General features: G+C 34.3%; 1 protein-coding gene across 5 annotated transcripts in view; it reads left to right on the forward strand.

Annotated features, from left to right (window-relative positions):
* Nucleotides 1–19,122, forward strand: part of TTC13 (tetratricopeptide repeat domain 13) — a 51,334-nt gene that overhangs the window by 7,232 nt on the left and 24,980 nt on the right. For 2 of the 5 annotated variants that reach the window (XM_067293416.1, XM_067293419.1), the window contains exons 1-10: nt 700–803; nt 2,737–2,807; nt 5,504–5,569; nt 7,297–7,389; nt 8,504–8,620; nt 9,450–9,560; nt 13,356–13,438; nt 16,304–16,445; nt 17,782–17,956; nt 18,353–18,509. In XM_067293416.1, the coding sequence (XP_067149517.1) occupies nt 2,799–2,807; nt 5,504–5,569; nt 7,297–7,389; nt 8,504–8,620; nt 9,450–9,560; nt 13,356–13,438; nt 16,304–16,445; nt 17,782–17,956; nt 18,353–18,509 (953 nt within the window). In that variant the 5' untranslated portion in view covers nt 700–803; nt 2,737–2,798. Of the gene's footprint in view, nt 1–699; nt 804–830; nt 890–1,124; nt 1,183–2,736; nt 2,808–5,503; nt 5,570–7,296; nt 7,390–8,503; nt 8,621–9,449; nt 9,561–13,355; nt 13,439–16,303; nt 16,446–17,781; nt 17,957–18,352; nt 18,510–19,122 lie in introns of those variants that run through there. The other 3 variants (XM_067293417.1, XM_067293418.1, XM_067293415.1) reach the window with 3 other exon arrangements.

Raw genomic sequence — 19,122 nt, forward strand, 5'->3', positions numbered from 1 at the left:
CTTAAGCAAATGTTCAGAAAGCATTTTGATTAAATCCTGTTAAACAGTCTCAACTACTTCCTGCTTCTCTTTTTCTCTCATTATTGATGACTAAAACCATTCAAACATCCAGAAAATCATACCAAGGGAATATGCTTTCTATCAAGCATAGATCTTGAATCTATGTCCACTCCCCATGCACTCTTACCACCAAATCTTATAGGCAGCAGGAAGGCTTTCTGAATTGCTGTCCTTACACAGTCTACTGCTTGTTTTCTGTTTGTTTTTTTGAAAGCACACTCAGACCGGAAGATGGATGCATTTCAGATAAAGCAACGAGAAATACTTTTCTCAAACACTTTGAGGAAGGCGTTACTTGCACTGCCTCTCCAAACTTATAACCTTTGTAGGAGGCAGAGGTATTATGAGACAGCAAAGAGATGGTGAGGGTATATTTCAAGGAAGAGTGCAAACTGCCTTTTATGTAAGGGCGAAGGGAGACTTTACTCATAGGTTGTCTGACGAAGTTAAAATAACTGAGTAGTTTGTTTGTTTGTTTGTTTTTGACATGACTTTCTGCTTCAAGGATTTTTTTTCAGCAGAACTTGAGGGCTTAATCTTTTTTTCATATTCCTAGCATACCTAATCATGTTGATGGAATCCTGAATTTCCATCCAGCAGAAAATATTTGATGCTTTTACTGTCTTCTCTATAGAGCTCACAAGACTGTACCAGAAGGTCCCTATCCTCACGTTTGGCTCTGTAGGCTGGTACCACCTACCCACTTCAAGTATGTCATCATGTGAGGAGCCTGGGTCCTTCTGGTGTGTGCATGCTCCTTCTTGTACCTGTTCTGAGAAAAAGAAATGTTTCGCACAAGAATGTGTGAAATGTTTGGGGCACTTCTGAGGTAACAGTGGTTTCCCAATATTTGGACTGATAGACCATTGTTAACCCTTAGATTTTCATAATAAAGTACAAACATTTGTCACTTCTGTAGTACTTAAAGATGAAAAGATAAATTTAAGAGAGAAAATTTAAAAAGAAGCTGATACTTTAACAACTACTAGCTGCCAGTCACTTCTTGTAGCTTTATAGATGTAGTCTACGGCCTCCTGCATTTTGCCGAGACTCCTGTCACCAATGTCTCTTCATTAACTCAACCATGCCAGCATTAAGGAAAAAAAAAATGGAGGAAGCAAGGTGATCTATTTTCTTTTATATATCAACTGTTTCATGTTCTGAGACCATAAAAGTGACCAAGCAGTCTAAAGAATTGTGTAGGCTTGGAGGAGAGTGAAATGAAGAAACGTCCAAGAGCTCTTTAACCTGTTCTTGACTCCTTCAATTTTCTTTTTGTTTGTGGCAATGCTACGTGTTTGCAGTAAGTGAAGCTTTCTATGTATTGAGGAAAACGCTTTTACTGCACACAAACACTTCCTTCTGATTAATATAAATGTTCCAAGAATGAGGCAAGCTCTGGATTTGCAGTTTAAGAAATAGATTTCTCACTTCGCTTTCATATAACTTTTGCTGTTGTAAAGAATAGCGCTTAGCAACACTGACAAAAGAATTTGGTTAAGTCTGCCTGAAAGATAAGTGTGTCTATTAAACAAGCAAACTGTCTGTTTAAAAAATACTTTATTCTAATTGACTCATGTGTCTCTTCTCATATTTGAGTAAATAAGTGAGCCAATAGTTCTCTTCCGTACTGTGTGGCTGACCACTAAAATTCATCAGAAGTTTGGGAAAGGTGAATTCCCAGCTCTCAGTTCCACTGTTAGCCATTTGTGCAGAATGTCTGGAGAAAAGTTTTACTTTACCTTTCAAAGCTCTGATCTACAACATGCTTGCTTTCTGTGGGCAGTGTAGGCACAGCTTAGTCCAAAGCTAAGAATTAGGAGAGATTTAAACATGTTAAATGAAAAATCTTGAGAAATTCAGTTTTCAAAAATGGTAACTTCAGTCACACAAGTGCAACGACAGCTTTCCGAAGTCTTGTGACTTGACTGTATTTTTGTAGAAACTGGAGATTACAAGAGCATGTTTCTAAAACAATGGTCTCTTTCTTTTCCAAATACGTAATACGCAGTCCAAAGTGGGAATGCAAGAGCAGTTCAGAATAAAGCTTTTTGTATTTTAACATGAGTAAAGCTTCTGTAGTTTTTCAATCTCATTCTTATAAACAGCTAACTCACTTTAGTTGTATTTTTTGCAGATAATTCAAGTGAAGGAAAAATTTATTGTGAGCTAGTAGAGTTTAGCAAAATGTAAAGTAAAATCAGACAAGTAAAATCAGACACGTTATAATAGGAAGTATCAAAAAAATATTAGTCAGTCTCATTTATAATTGAGAAAACATCTAGGGCAGCCAAAAGAGATCAAGGTACTTTTTCTGGTCCTAAGTACTTCAAGAAGCTAATGCAGACCCTTTCCTGAACAACTTGCAGAAAAGGGGAGGGTGGAGGGAGGGAGAAGAGGAGAAGCAAAACCTGAAAAAGATTTCAAGAAGGAAGAAGAAAAGCAAAACCCAAAAAACAATTCTGATGAGCACAGTATGAATTAATAATTCATAAATGCTAGGTAGTGGTTGAGGAAAGTAATTTCAGTGAAAGTTTAGAAGCTGTTTGACTTTAACACTTCAATGCAATGTAGGGACTTTCATTAAATACAACAGAATTTTAAAATTATAAAAATCAGATGTTTTTCACTGTTGTACTTATGTTTGTAATTTATTTATTTATTTATTTATTTTAGCAATTGCTTATGTGTTGATTGGCAATGGCCTGTATGATGAAGCCATACGGCATTTTTCAACAATGCTGCAGGTGAGTTTTCTGTTTGGAGCCCTTAGGCTAAATACAGTATTTGAGGGAGAAGATAACTTTATAGAAGACATGTTTTGAAATGTTCCCTTACAATATGGCTTTTACTAAAATGAATTCAATTTAGGATTTTAAAATGAGAGTATTTATTCTGTTTTCTGTTCACTTTGCATACAAACATAAGCATACTCTTAAAATCATGTGATTCCGATAGCCTAGTTAGTTGACTTATATTTTTCTCATCTGATGAAACAAACTTTTTATGACATTTTGACAGAAAATAAGACCTTTCAGAAACCTGACCTGCACAAAATTGAAGTTCCTTTAATTATTGTCTTAATGTGTAGACTGAGATCTCTTAATGTGGGGGTTTTTTTGGCTACAGTTAGTGTGTTGCCAGTAACATAAGGAGAAAACTGACAGAGATCACATATTGCTAGTGGCAAGTACTACATTGCTCTCTCAATGATAAATGATATTGCTTGCCAGGTTAATCCTTCTTCCTCAGTCATAAGAATTTTGATGAGTGAAATATTTAAGCAAAATTTAACTAACACTCCAAGATACCTTTTTGATCAAAAGGTACAGAGTTTAGAATTTTCTTCCATGAAGTAAAAGCTAGCCACTTAACTTACAGGCCTCAACTAAAGCTGATTTCAAAATACTGTGTTTTTATGGCTAAGAACCTGTGACTACCAGAAGCATGAGACTGCTTTTCAATCTACTCTGGTTGTAGCACACAAATGCATGCTATAAAGTAATAATCCAAATACTGGTGTGTGATTTTTAACTCAAATGTCACATAGCTCATACTTCAATTTAGTGAAAATATAGTAATTTAATGAAGTTATTCTAGGATATTTATCAGTAGGACAAAAAGATGTAAACCAGAATTTTTTCAGATACGTGAGACCTCTGTCTTGAATTTGTGTCTGTTGGGGGAGTGATTTTTCTAGCGAGAAATGCTGCTTCAAAAATCACTTATAAATTGTTCTCTCAAGAAGGAAACTTGATAAAAAATGAAGATAAGCAAGATATAGCAACTGTAGAAAGAAATTGTGAAAAGTGTGTATATAGTACAGTAGAAAATTTGTAATGTGCACATTTCAGTAGAAATGAATATTATGCTTACTGGATGTCTGAAAAGATGTGAAGTGGTGGTAAATGTTCATTCTCTCTTCCATAAAGCAATTGCAAGTATGCATAAAGTGAGTATTAAAATGCTTAACAAAATGAAACAGTGCTTGTTTAGCTGCTGTATTAAAATAGGAAAGTTACCTGAGGTTGACACTGGCAAGCGTACACTTGGAAACAGCTCAAGCCTGGCAAGCTGCCGGCATTGGGTATACCACTTACCTGTTGTTTAGTCAATGAAATACTTGTTTTTTGGCAATCATCCTAGTTAAATGAGATGAGGCCTATGCTACAAACTTTTGTAGCACAGCTGTGTTGATTGCAGGTGCGAAGATGTGTAATTCCTGACTGGCTTTCAGGGAAACCTGTTTGCATAGACATAGTTTTGCCAAGAAAACTAGTTTTGCTGTTGTCTCTTTTAAATCTGGAGGGAGAACCATGGCTGGAGTAAATCATATTGGAAAGAAAGTAGCTTTACCTAGTGTAAGATGCATCCACATATGTACTCAAATTCAGCAAACTATTTAAGACCTATGTCATTGGAAAGCTAAGGGCTTAAATCTCAGCCAAGGAATGTTGCTTGAATTTAGCAGAACTATTTGGCAAAATGCCTCCAGTTTAGTTGCTGCCTGAATACAGATTTTATCAGGATTTCACAATTTCCTACTTCCTAGTTTTAAAGCTTGATTCTTTCTGTAATTCAGAGCAAAGCAAATTTTCAGTTGCTGAATTGTATTCATTTATTATCACTTCAGTGACATTAAACCATTACTGATGAGGTTACAAGTAATGAAGTTGTGACAGAAGAGTATACTAATGTGTATGTAGCTTCTGGTAGGTGGTCACTGATACTGTAACCTGCACTCTGATTACCCTGAGTAGTTATACACGTCAGTGCTTCAGAAGTAGTGTTAGCAATGGAATGGAAAAGCTTTTTGTCAAAAAAAAAAAAAAAAAAACAGTAGATGAAGCCAGTAGGATTACTTTCATTGTTGATTAAATAATGTCATTTTGGTATCTTGGACACTTGGTATCAAAACTTCTTAATTTAATTCTAGCCTGTTAATTTCTCATGTTTATGTTTAAATAACATATGCCACTTCTGCAAAAAAAAAAAGCAGAAAAGCAGAGCTTTGTATTTGAACAGTAGTCCTTGTTTCTGTTTCCTTTTGTGTTATAAAACTAATTGTAGATAAAGCCAGAGGAAAAATTCAAAAGTATGCATAACTTTTCTGGACATTTTTGCTATAAATCATGGTTAGAAACAGTATGAATATCATTATTTCTTGTGTGAAGTCTCCTCTTTCCCCTCAAATTTGGTGGAGATGTTTAGCTCATTTTCCAAACAAATCCTACAGAAATTCCACCAAACTACATTGAAAGTTGTGAGCGTATGAAAGTATGAGCTGTAATAGAATCTGTTTAATACCTTTGCTTGGCAACTATTTGTTCATTGTTTACTATTTAATATCAGCAAGAATTAAATATGTGTTGAAGAAAGATACAAAGATGCCTTAGACTTTTTTTTTTGTAATGATTATTGTATTTGTTTTTAATCTGAACAGGAAGAGCCAGAGCTGGTTAGTGCAATTTATGGACGAGGGATAGCATATGGGAAAAAAGGACTACATGTGAGTAGTTAATTATTTAAATTGTTGTCTGTCTGAATTATTTGAATATAAATGATAAGAGGGCATTTGACAGTTGGAACTAGATTGATTAGACCTTGATAGGTACATTCCCAACTGTGCTACTACAGTGATGCTGAAGTGTCACATTTCCTTTCCTTGGTAGATACCCTCTATTACATAGAGGGAACCCAGTGGTCCATACTGCTCAGACCATGGTGTGTTTACTTTGAGGGAGTGTGAAAGTAAAGCAACATGAAGCAAGGATGCCAAAAGAGAATAGAATATAGGCACATTTTTGAGTGATAGATGGTAAGCTGAAACAGTGGCCTCTTGAAGGAGTTATCTAATAAGATAGTGGGCAGCATCTTGCCTCTAAGAGGCAGGTTTCTGAAGTCCCACTGAAGTGACTGCACACTTAGTCTGTACTTGGAAGTGAAGAAGTCTTTTATGATGCTTTGGAAAGATTGCCAGCTCTTGCCAGCCAGTAGGCTTTACATCATCTCTTGATTTGTCTATGCCTCTTGATAGTGTATACTTCCTTGGTTTTATACAAAAATGTTTGAGGTTAAATTACTTAATTCGAAATCTGTGTTGGTAATAACTATGCAGCATGATCCTGTTTTCTTTTTTTTTTAAACAAGTGGGTAGATTAAACAGCTTTTTCACATTAACGCAATTTCACTTAGTTGAACTTAAAAAAAAAAAAAAAAAAACTTAATAGCCTTAAAAAATACCTTAAGTGCCTACAAGATAAAGAAAAACTTAAGGGTTTTTATCAGTTACAGCTGATTGCTCAATTTCCTGAGCAAAAATAGGTTTAAAAGTAGACTGTGGTCCATGAAGTTTGAGTTTCTGTGGGCTACTGAATCATGATTTGAGTGTTTGCTGGAATTCTAGAAGGCAGATGAGTTGAACAACTCCTTAAAAATTTCCACGGTGCAGAATCTTTAATTCTTCAACAGTGCTGACAGGAGCTTGAAGTTTGTCATATTTTCATGTTTCTTAACACCAGCAAGAGTTTTTCTTCTCAGTTCTGTTGTACATTGAGGCAGCTTCACTTGATGATTTCTGTGAACAGCACTTTGGAGACAAAAAGGTGTTGTTTATCTCATGCAGAATTTCTTTAACTTCAAAAAGAAGAAAAAGATCAATGAAACCTGATACAGAACTTGCTATATAACCATTTTTTTTTTGATAAGTTAACTGCTTCCATCCTACAATTTTTTGAGGGCAGTATAAAAGTTTAAATAGATAGGCAAGATACTGACAACATCAACCCATTCCCCAGCGTACTCAGATTAGGTTATAGACAGTACTGGTGAAAACACTGGTGTTCAAGTTCTAGTTCAGTTAACTGCATACATAGTTGCACTGATACCATTGAACAAGGAAATGTGTGAGAGCTTGAGCCAGCTTTTTTGCCAAGAATACCACCTATGGGGCTGTAACCTTAATGTTTATTCACAGTTACATTAATATAGTGAGTTACTAAAGGTGCAGCACAAAGATAAATACAGAGTATTTTTTGTTGTTGTTTATATCAGATAGATTTTTTTTTAGCTATTTTTTGTATGCTGCATCTTAATCTTGTTAGCAAAGATTGAAGGGCGTTTAATGTAAACTGATGTACTTTCAAAATCTTAGCCAAATTAGCTGTGCTTCAGTCTTCAGAGTATATTACTGTAAATATACTCAGTTGTTTAGCTTGTTTGTTTTCTTCTTTTCAGGACATGAAAAATGCTGAACTTGCTCTGTTTGAGCTCAGTAGGGTAATTAGCTTAGAACCAGATCATCCTGAAGTATTTGAACAGCGAGCAGAAGTGAGCAATTTTGTCTGTCTTTTCAGAACTTTGGAAGAGGTTGAAATTCTGAAATGTTTTCAAGTATTTCTTTGCTTATTTAATGACTAAAGCTCTTATCTGGTGTTTTTTTTGTGAACATTCCTCCTTGTTTTTAAAATATGCATATTTGCTCTAAAACAATGTAATTTGTGAAATATTTAGTTTTAAAACAAAACCTATACTATATGGAGTTACTATAGCCAACAGAATAGCATATGTTATCTGTAACTACTTAGTTTTTGACACAACAGACAGGAACATCATGCTTTTCTAAAATATAATGAAACAAAACATCACTTACCCCTAATATTTCTATTTAGTGTCACCTCAGTAAATTTATAGTTATGACAAGTGAGTATAATTCTGAACTTAAGGAATGTGTTTTTAATCACTTTGGTATTTGTAGTCACAAATATAACCAAAATATAATTCAGATGCAGTTGGTCTAATTTTAAAAATCATGTTTTGCTTGGCCGATTAAATTACAGAAAATGGATTTCAAGCAAAAGCTTTGTGATATACCAAGAGCATAAATATTCATTAACCTCAGAACATTGTAATGATAATTGCCCTAATATGAAATTGTAATTCAAGATTTTCATGTTTTTAATGATTTGGAAATACTGTAACTAATCTTAGTCTAGATATGTAAAAGTTGAGCATTCAAATAATTGGAAAGTAAACAGTTTTCCATTGGAAAAGTCTATTTTGTCAAAATTAAGATGGTTTATGAGAATATTTTAATTAAATTTTCAGTTGAATGTGTTGAAACAATTTGAAATGGGGTATATTGCTTTGACTGGCTTGTTTTTATTTGGACTACTATATTTCTGCAAATGGTGGTGGTGATGTTGATGTACACTGATATTTGGGGGGGAAAATTGTTTTGTGTTTCCTCTTTGATAAGTGATAAAGAAAAATAAATACTGAAATTGGTAATAGAATTTAAGTTCAGTTTTCCAGTCTGTTCCAGTAAATATGCTTATTCTGTTATAGCTGAACTTACGAAAGAATAATCTTCATATTTCTAAAACTAGTATTTGTTCTATTCAGCCTGTTCTGTCTAAACTAAGTACTTGTTTTGGACTCTTAGATATTATCCCCACTAGGCCGAATTAGTGAAGCTTTATCCGATCTCACCAGAGCTATTCAGCTGCAACCCTCAGCACGACTCTACACACACAGAGGTACCCTTTACTTCATATCTGAGGTTAGTGGATTTTGAGGGTTCTGTTTGTTTTTTTTCTTTTTTCGGTTGTGTGGATGGGAATGGGGGGGGGTGTTGTGGGTTTTTTTTCCTTTGAGTATCAGTTGCTACTTTTGTTCAAGAGCATCTTTCCTATTTAAAAACAAAAAACTGATTTTCCTATAGTTGACTTCCAGCAGTTCAGAGGTGTCCTTCAAGCATTTCATCTGCATATCTATTTAATGCAGAGAAGCAAAGGGCAAGCACATGTTACTTGCAGGCATGTCTGGGATTGTTTTGTGTGTTTGAGGAATAGGACATGGATAAATTAATTTGATTTGATTTTTAACCTGCAGCTGCATTTAAGGAGTATTGTTAAATGGCTATCTAAAAAGAGAGTTACAGCCAAGGCAGTAAATGCCATATATACTGGGGGGGAAGGGGAATCCTGCAGAAAATGCTAACATCCTATTTTGCTATGGACTCTGTTTATCTTGGTGTTCTTAAAGTTACTTGTTTTACACTAAATTGTATCTTCAAAAATTGTCTGTACACTAAATAGCTGATATCCCGCTTTGTTCTTGTGATTTCATTCTGCTTATTTCCACCTATTTTTTTATTTACTTTACTGTGTTTTATACAGCAGTTGCTGAAAAGAAAGTTGGAAGTGTATTGTACGTTTCTTTTTCTTTGCTCTTGTGAGTAGCAGTTGGCAATCACTGCTGCTTACCCCTGACACTGACTTCATATACTAAACAAAATTCTAGTTCAAATTTTATCAAGATACTAGTATGTATTCCTCTTAGTATGGTGTTTCCTCTGTCATCTAAAACCTACTTTTTTTTAATCTCAGGATTATGCAACAGCCCATGAAGACTTTCAGCGCTCATTGGAACTGAACAAAAATCAGCCTATAGCTATGCTTTATAAAGGCCTAACCTTTTTTCACAGAGGACTTTTGAAGGTAAAATTATGTTTACTAATGGTACATATAGAACAATGGCCTCTATTCAAAGTTATTTCCATAAAATACTTGTAGAAATTTCATAGGTGTTGATATACATATTTTTTATTACATAAGAAAGATTTTCAAAAACAAAGGACTGCAAGCAAAATCAAGTGGTTTTTGGCATGTTAAATCTGGTTGGTTTGCTGACAGTCTAATACTTCATGATATGACGTGGCAGTACTGTGGGTCTAGCTGGATCTTTGTGAATCAGTGACAACTGATGATGTGTTTAGGAGGTGGCTTCAAAGGTGTTTGTATTAGCACCTTCACTAAAATTTGCACAGTTACATTCAAAATTTCTTTCCATGAAATGGAGACTTTCTAGTTATTGTGAAAGAAAGAGGGATGAACAGGAAAATAATGTTAAATTCCTCCTTGCATGAGGTAATCAAGCAAACTGCTGATAGAAAACCCTTCATCTGTGCATTTGTATCTCAGTTAAATGTTGATTCTGAAGTGCTCATATGTAAATTGAGGGGGAAAATAGTTGCTCCCTCATATTCTAAAATCAGCAGGAAAGTAAACTCTCCCCATGTTTTTTTTTTTTATGTAATGATTTTCTGACTCAAAACTTTCCTATGTTTTAGTTTGAATAATATTGCACCTGTTTCTTGCTTGTTAAGTATAGGGAGATACTGCTGCTCTTTCTCTGAGGGGAGAGTAATTAGAAAAGTTTTCTGAAATCCTCAGTTTGAAAAGTGAGGGAGCAACCATGTGATTCCTAACTTCCAACAGCGAAGAAGCTTTTGTGACCTATGCTAACACCTCTGATGCTTACAGGAACAAAATAGTTGCTCTTGGACTCTTCTGAATCCCATCACACTATAGAAGCTACAGTTGCTGTATAGATATCTTGCTGCATGTCTTCCATGTATCCCTTTTTCCATCTGCAAACTCACCTAGCTTCCTGTTGCACTTGGAGGAAAAAATGGGAAAACTACCTTGATGAGTCAGACTCTCTTTTGAAAACTGAAGTAGCACAGGAACTCTCAGTATTGCCCAAAAGTCTGATTAGCCTTTGGGGAAGTGTGCCACTCACCAACTTGCTAGTTTATTTCCTTCAATGTCCTAGGACAATTGTGGCATATTCTAATTTTTGATATAGCACAACTGAGCTTAGACTGAGTCTTGATGAGATTGCTCTTCAAAGTGGCTGCATGCTTCTAATCAGAACAGTAATTTTTAGCACACAACTGCAACTAAGATAGGGGAGCTTGGCCACTTCTGGCATTTAGAACTGAAGCTAACTTAATATTCAGAACACTTATTCTCATGCCTTTCTGTTCAAAATCCTTCACTACCTCTGGGCTTATTTTATCTCTGACTCTCTAAATGAAGTGCTTCCAGTGGGCTATCACATAACAGTAAAATAAGAGATATAGGTAGTGAAAATGTTATTAATAAACTACCTGTCTGCAATTGTTAATGAAGATTCTACCATGTAGAGTAACTCTCTGTAAAATACATAATTACGGTATGGTCTTTAACCTACTTATTCATCATAATGAGTGGGAAAAGAAAAAAATAATGTTTTCATTAATAGTGTTAGTGAAGATTAATAGCGTTAACTCAGACAGTTTCTTGTTTAAATAACTTCTGTTTTCTATTGAAACTGTTAGTGACCTCTCAGCTGGAAAGGATTGTGGGTTATTTTCTAATTTAAGTGTTAGAATTCTCATTACAATTAGGATAAATAGCCAAAGGTCATTTAACCTAGTATGTTTTAATGGCAGATACTATAATTCACATTTTGAGAACTTTGAGTGAGCCTTGCATTTTTATAGGCTGAGAGGTTATATTTTTGAATTTTTTTTTTCAATTCAAAGCATCTACTTGAATGTTGGAAATGCTGGTGGATACACCCTGTATAAATAAATGTTTACAAGTGATGTGAAAGTGGGTGTATGCATTTGTGTATGCTCAGATGCACTCCTTGTTGGATGTTTTTAAGAACACAAGCATATAAAGAAATACCTAGGGATCCACTGTTTTTCTGTAGTGCAGTCATAATGAAAATACTGTTTGAGTTGAAGTACTGGCTAATTTAGGTTCCAGATATTCCTGTGAGAAAAGAGAATATCGTCTCTTGTTACAGGTGAGGACCTGAGGCATTAAGTGGTTAGGATTCATTAAGGGTTATAGGAAGAAAGCTTGACAGAACAAGGAGACCAAACCCAGTACTCCTGAGTTCCAACCCAGTATCTTTCACAGGCAATCACTGCTCTATTTTAGCAGACAGGCTGCTTTGTTTTATTAGTACCCAAATGGGTCTTTTTTCAGACGCTCACTGTAAACTGGTAGAACTTCAGGCTGTCATTGAACTTATCTTTTGTATATTACCTCAGTCAAGTGAGGTCTCAATAATAATAGTCTGATGGAATTTCTGATCTTTGGTCTGGACAGCAGAAAACCCACAAAATGATGATGGAGCTATAACTGACAAGGATAAATAATACCTCAATTTGCAAAGTAGAAGCAATGCTTTCTCCTTTCAGATATGCAGATCCATGCATTTCCCCCTCTCTTTGCCCTCCCATCCTTTTTCTTGAAAGAGGAGTCTTGCCAATTACCACTCTTTCTTCCCTCTCTAGTATACTACTTCTGAGAGATTGTAAGCAAGTGGCTTTGCATCTCCAGGTGTACCTTGACCTCGAGCTATCCTCTAATAACTCCCAGTCAGGTTCAGGCTGCCCCTTAAAGGAAGGCTGTACAGGTCCTCTGTTGGATTATACTAGGCCTGCCGAAAATTGTGAGATCTGAGTTTCTTTCATTTTTGAGTGAAAACAGGTTGTTGTTTTGGATCATTGCTTTTTTGTTTGCAATAATCTGCTAGGATTTAAAACTTACCTAGATGATGTGAGCCAGTCAGTAATGGTAGACGATTAGCTTATATTTTTGTTCAAGAAACATTTGTGGTGCTTGTTGTACTGCACAGAATGTATTTGATACTTTTTTTTAAATAGGACTTTCTAAACTGACTGAAGATACTACCAGTGCTTTTCTTAGAGCATTTAATCTCTTGTATTATGGTAGACTTCAAGATATCTTTCAGGCATTCCTTCGTAATACAAAATAGTTGCTTATTTCATCCTTAATTCTAAGTCTCAATACTGTCTTTGCTAATTTTGTTAGCCAGTCTAGTTTAAAAACTTAAGCTCTTGACCAGCTCCTTTGGAGGAAAACCTTTGTTTGAACATGCGCATATATTTATTTTTAGCTATTTTATTTTTATGCCATTCTATTTCTGACAACAGCAGTACATACTCTTGTATGAAGATACTTTAGTCACTCAACAGAGTTTTTACAAACTCTGTGTAACTAACACAGAACTCGATAAAACAGTAAAGGTAGAGTACAGATGTGAAAGGGATTTTTGGTCTGCAAAAATTAAAAGGTTTGTTATCAATCAAACAGGAAGACTGTAAAGAGAGGCTGTGTTAGTTAATGAACTAGACTGAACTTTAAAAGTGAACTCCATTAGTAAATTCTAAAATGCCAAAAGAATAGTTTGTTCCCATAGTATGCTATAAAAAGAAGAATTCTAGCTAATGCTTTAAATTGTAAAGAATGTTGCAATATTTTGTTACACAGTGATTATTACTCTGTAGATTTTGTAATAAATTGATGCCTTGTTTGTACCTTCCAAAGACTTTAATGAATAACTGTAATGGCTAGTAATTACTGAAGATGCTAAAATTAAATGGATTCAGTAAGTGACAAATTATTTTGTCCATTGGTGTTTTTCTATAGGAAGCCATTGAATCATTCAAAGAAGCTCTGAAGCAGAAAGCAGACTTCATAGATGCATATAAAAGTCTGGGACAAGCGTACAGGTAATCAGATTTAAAAACTCTTTCTGAATGTGTTTTCCATCTGATCATGTTCTTTAAAGCACACTGTTTTGCACATTTGTTACAAAACCATGCAGAATCATGTGTGTGTTTGGTAGCTCTTACAGCTGGTATGGCTGTGTCAGGATGTGCTCAATATGAATAGTCTTCAGGTTTGCTTCGTAGTTCTAATTCAGTATCTAGTAATTCTAAATTAATGATTAGGTGAATGGTGGATTTCAGTAAAATGTGTTTTAGGTATGCAGAATGATTTCAATGATGGAGGTATTTAATACGAACTGCATTTAGATATTTAGTTTGATTAATATGCTCATTAGTTGCCTTCTGAGATTATTGTACTACTTAAATTTGTGAATAACTCACTATAAAAATGACACATACATCATGAAGTATCAGAGATCTGCTAGGTCCTGTATCAATTAATCTCTCTCACACCAAAGAGATTTACAGTTTTGAGAATTCAGCTAATTTCCTGTTCAACATACTTTTAATAGACACTTGTAATTTCTTACATATCAACTAGATTTAAAAAACTGTAATCTTGATTAAGTAGCAAGGTAATGTGTCATTTCTTTCTTTCGTTAAACTGATTGGTCTTTTTAACGTAAATTAATTTGCAGTTTAATAAAATATTTCTTTAAAGGTGGTCTGCAGATAATCACTAAGGAGGAAAGTACATATACCTTGTTTATAACAGGAACATAAACTAATCATCAACAGAATATCTCTGCCTGTACATTGTAGTTCTTCTTTTCCCAGCCCACTGTCTCTTGTCAGTTTTTTATTTCATATTTTAAGCTTTTATTTTTGGAAAGCACTGTTCTACGGCATAAATGCTGCTGCAACTTAAATAGTTCTTGTTTATTAAGGGCTAATGGGGGCTGGTGGTACAAAACTATTATAAATATAGATTTTAATTATATAATCGTGTGCTGTTTTCCTTTGGGCTTTATGCTTCACTGAAAGCAGCATCAGTTAAATTAATTTTTTTTTTTTATTATTTGCTGTATGGACTTGTGCCTTATTTGCCACAGTATCTAAATTCTGAACTCAATATAGAGCCACCAGCTTCTTCATGAATTTTTCTGTGGGATTTGTTATTGTGGTGTCTGAGTATTTTCTAGGCATTAATGAATACTCAGTAATTCAGCCTGGAAGATGGACCTTCTTACATTTTCGATAAAACCTTTAACTTTTTTCACTTGTATTTTTATGTGACTGTCTCTCTGGTTGACCAGCTGTTCTGTCCTGTGCCCAAGAAACCTTAATGTGAAGGAGCTTCGCTTTGAACAGGGGGGAGGCAAGCTTTAAAATAATTCAGTTTCCAGTAGACTGTTGTTTTACAATACAGAAGTTACTTAACCAGAATATTCCTAATGAGCTCGTTTGTTGCCCTTTTTTTTTTTTTTTTTAAACTCTGATAGTTCTCTGGTCTTCAGGAAATATTGGGGGAAAGAATGTCCAGATGTCTACCCCTTCCCAAAGGGTAGAGACCAAAAAGGACAGAATTTCCCCTGGTGGGATGGAAATTCATAAGGTGGCTGAAGGTCCTTGAGAGTCTCTGTCAGCCCTGACTAAAATCATGTAGTTTACAAGGAAGGCTTTAGAGCTGGTCTTACCGGGTATTTTTTTAACACTTAATGTTCAAAGCACAACTATTGTTGACTCGTGTAAATTCTCAGCAGTTAGATAAGGGATCTCTAGGACAACTCCAGAAAGTAAGTGGAATGCTGTTTAGCAACTGAGGAGACCATAACTGGAGACCTACTATGAAAAATCTGAATTACTTCCTCTGGAGCACTCGGTTGTTGTAAGAGATGTAGAAATAAAACCTGATTTCTCCAGGGCAATGCTCAGTTAATTTTAGCTATCAGATTCGCCTTTCTTTCTAAAATTCTGAATTTTATTAAGTTCCACTCTTTTTTTCTCCTGCAACAAATAAGTTTCAAATATAATGCTTAAAAAGGTCTTTTAAAGACACTTTTGTAGTAGAAGTAGACAATTCTGAACCTCTGATTTGACCTGCACACCATGAGTTATAGCATTTTACCTGTTAAATCCTGCTTCAAGTCTAGCAACTTTTATGTTTGAACATGTATTTGGAACTAAAGAACTGTGGTTAGTCAGTGTCCTATCTAAAATTTCTTTATTGCAAATGTATTTAAAACTAGTTATTTGGGGTTTTTTTAGCATTGTTATTTGGGACAATTTCATTCGATTTGATGTGGAAAGAATTTAATGATCTTGGATTTTAAAAATCAACATAGTAGCTAAATAAAAGAAGACAACCTAATTTTTTTTTCAGTTATTTATTCTTGATCTTTAGGTTTTTGGTGGCTATTTTTACTAAAAGTTGTCCTGCACATGGAGTAATTCCAATCAACACTTCCTTAGTTTCAGCTTTCAAACACCATATACTTTCTTCTTTGGGATCTGAATAGTTCATATATAAAAAGTGTTTCTGTTTGGAAGTTAGAAAGACTTGTTATAGATAGTCTTTTCCAATAATGCTTTTTGTCAAAATTTTGATTCTTGAAATACCATAGATATGGTTTATGTGTTTTTTTATGGTTTATGTCCACTCAGAATGATGAAAATTTGTGGTCTTACAGGGTTGCATATCAGAGTACACATTTCTGTAAGTGAAAAACTCTGGGCATCTGTTTTGTTATTACCACTGAAGAACAGTTGAAGAATTACTATTTTTGTTAAAGAAATTTTCCCTTAGTACCATGTTCCGTTTTAGTGATATATCCTATGGACTCATTAAAACAACTTTTAATGAATAATTTTGTTTTTACTGTTACTTTCTATATTCCTCACTCTATACTTTCTGGAATTGCCCAGAGAGCTTGGCAACTTTGATGCTGCTACAGAGAGCTTCCAGAAGGCTTTGCTGCTAAATCAAAATCACGTTCAGACATTACAGCTCAAAGGAATGATGCTTTATCATCATGGTACCTTAGATGAAGCACTGAAGAATTTTAAGGTAAGCAGTGTAAGGCCCTAAATAAATTAAAACATTTACATTTTGAAGTACGACTAATATACAACAAATGCAATAAAATCAACAAATGGCAAAATTTTTCATTCTGAACGTGAATACAAATGGGCATTTGAATTCAGATTTTGTGAAGTCCTTCAAACATGATATATATATCTCACAGTTTTTAACTGAAAATCAAATTTAGCTAGAACCAAGACGCTTCCTCTGCTTCATGAATTTCTAAAACCAAGCTCTACTTGAAAGGTTTTAACTGTTTTTTTTGTTTGTTTGTTTTTGAAATTACTAATTGTATTCTTGCTGATGTTTTAGTTTGGGGTGGAACCTAAAGATTTTTAATATCTGGGGGGAGAAAGGTTTTTTTTTTTTTCTTTTTTTTTTTTTTTTTTAGGTTAAAGTAAACATACAAAGTTCCAATATCTATCTAATTTTTCTGATTTTTGTTTTCCATTGTAAAACAACTCACAATTTTTAGTGATTCATTGAGCTTGTAAAAATGTGTGTATTTCTGTAGGTAAACAAAATCTCACCTCTCTCCATTGGTATTAAATAATATTGTTATTTTTCAAACAGAACAATAAAGGCACATGTTGTAATCATATGTCCATATCCTTAAAACATGGAATGAAATGAGACATGGGAACAATTGCATCTCTTCTGCATGAGAGTGTGTTTATCCTGCATCTAAGGAGAGAACAATTTTTGTCAATTATTCCATGTTCCACGTATATAACGTGATTTGTAGATACTGATGTATTTGAAAAGATATTTCAACTTTTAAGATGACAATACTCTTGTAAAGAGATGCAATTGTTAGGAGAAGAATCAGAGCATTAATTTTGAAGGATAAATATGAATTTGGTAAGTGATTAACATATAATAAATAGTGGACTGTAACGTAATAAGTTGTACTAATGCATGAATTAGCCAAGATGCTGATGGAAGAAATGGCACAATATATATGTTGAACTATTAAAAAATGACTATTTACTAATATCATCTGTAGTATGTTTTGTCTAGTTTCCTTCAACTAATGAAACTTTTGTGGTACTAATATCATTGAAGCCAACGTGATTTATTTTCATAATTACTAAAGTGTGATCAAAAGCATATGGCAGTTCATTAATGAAACTGCTAGCAAAGGTGAGAAAAATATTTTCAGTTTTAGTACTTAGTGTCATTTGAAAGAAAATAGTGATGGAAAGTGGAGTTTAGGAATCAGTAAGTCTTTTGTCTGGTGCGGGTCCTCTTAGCTTGTTAACTTAGCTTGTTTCAAGAAACTTCTCTCTCTTATTAGTGCTTTGCTTCTTTAATCTCCTAGAGATGTCTACAGCTAGAACCATACAATGAAGTATGCCAGTATATGAAAGGTCTCAGCCATGTTGCAATGGGACAGTTTTACGAAGGCATAAAAGCTCAAACTAAAGTTATGTTAAATGATCTGCTACCAGGCCAGAAGGCCAGCCCAGAATATCTGAAAGTAAAATACCTCCGAGGTAAGTTGGAATCCTCAGAGAGCCCTATAAGTGCAAGCATCATGCTTATAGTTAGAGGCCGTTTTAAAGAAACCATCCTACATTCCCCTGAGCACTGTTGAGTGTGCCTGTTTAAAAATGTGCACTGATTTTTGTTTCTTAATATTGTTAAAAATTGGGACATCAAATACAGGTTTCTGTGTAGCATTAAAGAGTGCTGTGATACTTAGCTAAACTAGACTTATTTCTGCCTTGGAAATTAGCTAATAGCAAAATTAAATGATTTGACATTACTTTAAAAAGGTATTACTGTTAGATAACTGACAAGTGTATAATCTGTTTTTTGTTTTTGTTTAATTATGTAACTAGGCTGATTATGCAAATGATACTTAATTTTATTGCATTTCTTTCCTCCAGAGTATTCTAGATACTTGCATGCACATCTGGATACCCCTCTTACAGAGTATAATATTGATATAGATCTTCCTGGAAATTTCAAGGACCACTGGGCCAAGAATCTTCCTTTTCTTATAGAAAATTATGAAGAACAGCCAGGTTTGCAACCACATATAAAGTGAGTGATTTTTTTTTTTTCTTTTTTTAAATATCCTCCAAATGTTTTTTTTCTGTTTGACTTTTTAAAGTACTCTTCTGAGGCATTTATATCGGTGCAAATGTTTACTACTGTATGAAAGCGGAATTACACAGCTTGTCGGTCTTTTTCAAAATCATACAGACTGCAGTTGATTTAGCTCTTAAAAGAGAAAGAATGAAGCTTAGAATGATTTTCTTCGTTTCTGTCTTCATATAATCAAACAGTATTGTTTCATATTATACAACCTTACTGGTTAAGTATTCTGTTTCTTTTCTTTGCAGTTAATGTTAAGGCACTGATAAATTTGAGATGCTCAGTGCATTGTTCTGTAGTACCCTTTTTACATTTTCTTGTTATAAGTATAATTTCCCTGATGCTAAACAGTTTTTAATGACAGCTGAGTCTCACTGGGGAAAAAAATTCTCCAGAATAATTTAGATAAGCAGTATTTCAGGAGGAAGGTGACTTGAGCCCCCCAAACCCAGGGGATTTAATAGACTATGTTTCAAAAACGTGTAGCTAAAGAAAAGAGATGCAGCAATTTCTCCTGCTGTAAACTAATTTCCAGATTTATTCGCATGTATTCACTTTG

The sequence above is a fragment of the Apteryx mantelli genome, chromosome 3 (assembly GCF_036417845.1).
Source record: "Apteryx mantelli isolate bAptMan1 chromosome 3, bAptMan1.hap1, whole genome shotgun sequence".
In the NCBI taxonomy this organism is placed as follows: Eukaryota; Metazoa; Chordata; class Aves; order Apterygiformes; family Apterygidae; genus Apteryx; species Apteryx mantelli.